The sequence below is a fragment of the Aotus nancymaae genome, unplaced genomic scaffold (assembly GCF_030222135.1).
Source record: "Aotus nancymaae isolate 86718 unplaced genomic scaffold, 86718_ANA_hifiasm-v0.15.2.pri h1tg000138l, whole genome shotgun sequence".
NCBI classification, from domain to species: Eukaryota; Metazoa; Chordata; class Mammalia; order Primates; family Aotidae; genus Aotus; species Aotus nancymaae.
In genome coordinates, this window is record NW_026988553.1 from 1,066,938 (window position 1) to 1,071,950 (window position 5,013).

Sequence of the window (5,013 nt, forward strand, 5' to 3'; positions counted from 1 at the left end):
GGTACAGAACAGTCAGAGTACTTCTGTAGGGTGTAGGCATGCTCTGTGTCACAGGGTAAGCAGGTGATTTTGGACTTCTCCACTGTGTTCTGGGCACATCCTCCAGCAGAGACCAAAGTGACAAGCTAGGCAGCAGACCAGGTTCCAGATTTGGATAGGAGGGAACACTGGGGACAACCAGGGGAAGGGTGCTGTAATATGGGAAAGGGCTGGCTCTGAAAAGAAATGCCACCTCCTGGGTAGAGTCAGCTCTCAAGGAGCCCTGGGGATTGACACAGGAGGTCCCTGGGTTAATAAGGTCCACAGGCCACCCCGAAATGGTGTTTGATTCTCATTGTCGCCTTATCTAGGCCTGGTACTGCTACCTTGTCCTCAGAGTCCTTATTTTTGTCACCTGAGAAACATGGTACAGTGCTGAGAAGAGAAACGAGGTACTACTCAGGAGGTCGGCCTCAGGCTGGGAGGCATGGGAACAGCATGGGTTCTACAGGAATTCAGATCAGGAGTCTTGTTCCAGCCCTGTTACTTACTAACCATGTGTTTCTGGAAAATGCCCAAGCCCTGTGAGCCTTGGGTTCTTTATCTATGAAGCAGGTGTGATAAGCCTTGTCCAATAGGACTACTGGAGTGTGTGCCAATAAGTGAAGCACCTGGCTCAGGGCCTGGAGTATTTAGAAGTTTAATGAATGGCAGATGGCTGTTATTTCTATTATTTTACACCAGATACTACCACAGTCTACTCTGAAATTTTTGTTATCATTGTTATCCAGTACATCTCAGAATATGCAGCTCAATGGGACATGGAATCCCAAATCAGTCACAAATGTTGCTTCATATATAAAATTCAGCAGATTTTCCCTGTTAGAGGATGTATTTTCAAATTTTCATGTGCAGGAGTTTCCCCCTGCTGAATGCTGCTCAAAGCTCATGGAATTTGAGTCAAGGATCAACTCCTTCCCTCTCCCCAAGCTTCTTTTCCATCCAAATTATGATTTTCATTCATTTCACCACCACTCAAAATCTAGCCCTTGCTTAGTGCTGTTCAAGTTACACTAAAAGTAACCCAATTAAAATGTTTCTCTAATGGAGTCAGTTCACTTCTAGGCATCAATTCATAGGCTTATTGATTATGAGATCCTTATCTCTCAGGAGACTCTGCATATGATATGGGCATCTATCATCTAGTTATTGTGCTGTGTTCAACTTCACTGAGACGAGTGCAGAACACTTTCCATTCCTGCCCCAGGTGGAGACTCCTTTCTGTTCATTCTTCACCTAAAAGGAACTATTGAGAGCAGTTTTACATCCCAGGATTTTCTCTCAACTATGTGAGACTCTGACTCTGGCACCACACAGGTTATTTGGATTCATTTTCACCAGAAGGAATGGCAGTTTCTCAAAGCCCCAAAAGTCCTGGTTCAGGGGATGTACACTTGACTACTCTCACCTACAGTCCAATACCCTCACCCCTGTCTTTCTTTCCTCTAGGTCATAGAGGACATCTCGCCACCTTATTACTTGACTGCAGCCCCTAGACTCTACCGCCCTATGGGTAAAGGCGGTTCTGGCTTAACTTAGCATTTCCACTATAGACTCATAGCCTTCCATAGACCAGATGCTCAGTGGATATTTGGGGAGGAAATGCACTAGTGAGCAAAGGTTTCATTTATTACAGTTTAATTTTGACTTAACAAGATCCAGGGATAAAACTTCTAATTTTGCAGGATGATAAACTAAAAATAATAAAGAAATAAAAATATTAACACTTAAAATTATTTTCTCTATTTTACTAACATTTTTTCATATTTCCAAGAAAATTGCTATTCCAATTCCGTGTTATTTTATTACAGATTACAAATAAGATGGAAAGTTTCCTAATTTGTTTTACAAAAGAGCAAAACTGTTTCTTAAACTGGATAAACAGAAATAAATGTGTAACTTTAGATTCTGAAGCTCATAAACTTTCTAGTACAAGTAACAACATTTTAAAACACCAAGAAGAGTCTGAGTGCAGTGGCTCACACCTGTAATCCCAGCACTTTGGGAGACTGAGGCGGGTGGATTACCTGAGGTCAGGAGATTGAGACCAGCCTGGCCAACATAGTGAAACCCCACCTCTACTAAAAACAAACAAACAAACAAACAAAAATTAGCCGGGTGTGGTGGCATGCACCTGTAATCCCAGCTACTCAGGAGGCTGAGGCAGGTGAATCACTTGTACCAAGGAGGCAGAAGTTACAGTGAGCCGAGACTGCGTCACTGCACTTCTGCATGGGCGACAGAGTGAGACTCTGAAAAAAAAAAAAAAAGAATAAAATACCAAGAAGAAAAGCAAAGAAGTCCCCAAGTTATCCAAAGAGAACAGTAAGACAAAGATGTTAGGCACTGTATTTTCCTCAGCCTCAGCCTGGCCCTGGACTACATACATCATTGACTTATCTTGTCATTTGTTTTCATAAATTAAAAAAAAATGACATGTAATTGTAGATATTTATGAAGTACAATTTGATGTTTAGATTCATGTATATGTAGTAAAATAAATCAGGTAGTGTATCCATCACCTCATGCATTTATCACTTCTTTGTGGTAACAATATTGAAAAGCCTTTCTTCTAGCTGTTTTATAATATATAATATCTTAATGTTAACTACAGTCGTCGTACTGTGCAATAAAAAACTAGAACTTATCCATCCTATTTAATTGTAATTTTCCATGTTGGCTAACCATTTCCAAGCCCATCTTCTCCTTCCTCTCCCCAATCTCTGGTAACTACTGATCTACTCTCTACTTCCATAATATCAACTTTTTTTTAAGACTCCACATATGAGTGACATAATGTGGTATTTGGCTTCCCTTTTAAAACACAGTGAAGAGTCTATCTGACTTTTTTCAGGATAGGAGAAGCTGGTTGTAGCACTAGAACTTGCACTGGCCATGGCAGTAGAATCATCTGTGGTGGCAATAATGGCCTAGGCTCTCTCTTTCTCATCTTTCAAAGCCTCCTCATACCACAGTGGGAAGGATCTGGGCTCACTCCCACTTGCCTTGGCCAAAAATTTCAGGAGACTCATCTTCCTAATTTCAGTGTGGGCCCTGGGACCCCACAGGAATTCATACTGTGCAGGATCACTGCCGGGCACCTGACGGTACTCTAGGTAATTTTCCTGCACCCAATCTTGGGTAAGCAGCTTCCTGGGCTCCCCGAAAATGAAGTGTTCCATCCCATCATACAGCCCCATCATATTCAGTGCTTTCCAGATGAACTTCTCAGGGGTGCAGTAGCCCTCTATGAAGATTATGCTTAGGATAAATATGAGAATGCCAGTCTTGGGCATGCTCTGGACATCACTCAGCATCCCGTCATAGGTAAGGCCCAGGGAGATGACAAGGACGAAGGATTGGCCAGTGGGGTCTACTTCCTTTACATCAAGACCAAAGACCAGCTGCATGCACTCAGAGGCTTCACTGAACATCACAGGGAAGTGGTCTTCATAATTTTTTAGGACATTCTCCAGTATTTCTGCCTTTGTGATTGGCTCCTTCATTTGATACTTGAAGAGCAGGAACTCCACCAAATTCGTCACCTTTTCATCTATCTCGCTTCTGGGTAAAGACTCAGTGTCTGGCAGGGCCTGTAGGGTGCTTGGATTCTCCTCCTTTTGGTTGCTAGAGCCCTCATCAGATTGGCCTAATGGAAGGGAGGCAACGACCAAGGGGGAGGAGCAGGCTATCTGAGCACTCTGGGAAGGATCTGATGTCTCATCGTCAGCAGAAACCTCCTCTGGGGTGCTTGGTATTAGAGGATAGCAGGAGGAGGAGGAGGAGGAAGAGGAGGAGGAGGGGAAGGAGGAGGAGCAGGTAGAAGTGGATGAGGAAGCATCCTCCTCCAAAGCCCAGGGAGCCTGCGCACCCTCAAGGCCCTGTGTCTCACTTTGGGATTGAAGGTCTTCTTCAGGCATGAGACGCTGACGCTTTGGAGCCCGAGGCATGATGACTCTGGTCAGTGTAGCAGGTGGGAGTGTGGGCAGGAGTTGAGTGATGGGGACCCACAGGCCTGGGGAGAGAGGGAGGATGTATGTGGCCACTGAGAACCACAGCTGAGAACCACACCCTGGAGGTTCTAACAAAGGCCAACTTGCAGGTCTCCTTCAGTGCTGCTCTGTGGTGTTCCACAGCTCTTGACCTCTTGGTCTCCCTGTTCCCTGAGAACCTGAAGAAGGAAGCGAGAGACGGCTCTTCAGGATGCAGCCAGCAGAGGCCACAGCTCCAGGACTGGCAGTAGGGTAGGTGGAATTGGTGCAGTGGGGTCCACTTTGCTATGGAGCAGGTGGGGTCCTTGGTGCACATTCAGGTCATGCACCTCACCTTGACGCCTAGCACTGTTTGGGCCCTCTCTGTTCTGTGATCTGATAACACTGTGTTAGAACAAGGCCTTACCTCACAGTCCCTGGAGCTCCTGAAAAAGGAACGGAGGGGCCCTCAGGGTTCAGGCTGCAAGCACAGCCCCAGCCTCCGAGTGCTGTCAGGAGGATGGACTGGACTCTGTGAGTTCCCCACTACTCCGGAGTGGATAGCCCCTTCTGTGTTCACACAGGGCTCTTACCTTTCTCCTGGAAGAGCCTGGACCCTGCCCATTTGCTGACCTAAGAAATTCTCAGATCAAAAGCTCACATACCTGATACAAAATAGAAGACATGAGGGGACCCACATCTGGTGGAACCACAACTATGGAGGTCCTCCCAGAAAGGACAGCAAGAGGTGACCATATTCAGCTGAGTCCATGTGTCCTGAGTGAGGAGCCTGCTTGGTCCTCATCTGGATGCCTGATGGGGCCTGGGACCCTCCCTTTATTGACCTGAGGCCACTTCCCTAAACCAAGGCGCTATCTCCAGAAGACATGGAAAGAGGAAGTGAGGGGAGTCCATCTACCCACAGTTCCCTGTGAATTCCCATGGCTAACAGAAGGGGCAGGGTGGGGTTGAGTCCTGTGTGTTTAGAGAATGGGGTCCCCTC

General features: G+C 46.0%; 1 protein-coding gene across 1 annotated transcript; it reads right to left on the reverse strand.

Annotated features, from left to right (window-relative positions):
* Positions 1 to 2,969: 2,969 nt before the first annotated feature.
* On the reverse strand, positions 2,970 to 3,989 carry MAGEA10 (MAGE family member A10). Its single transcript, XM_012439272.2, has one exon. It carries the CDS (start codon positions 3,987 to 3,989, stop codon positions 2,970 to 2,972), a length of 1,020 nt encoding a protein of 339 aa, XP_012294695.1.
* Positions 3,990 to 5,013: the final 1,024 nt, after the last annotated feature.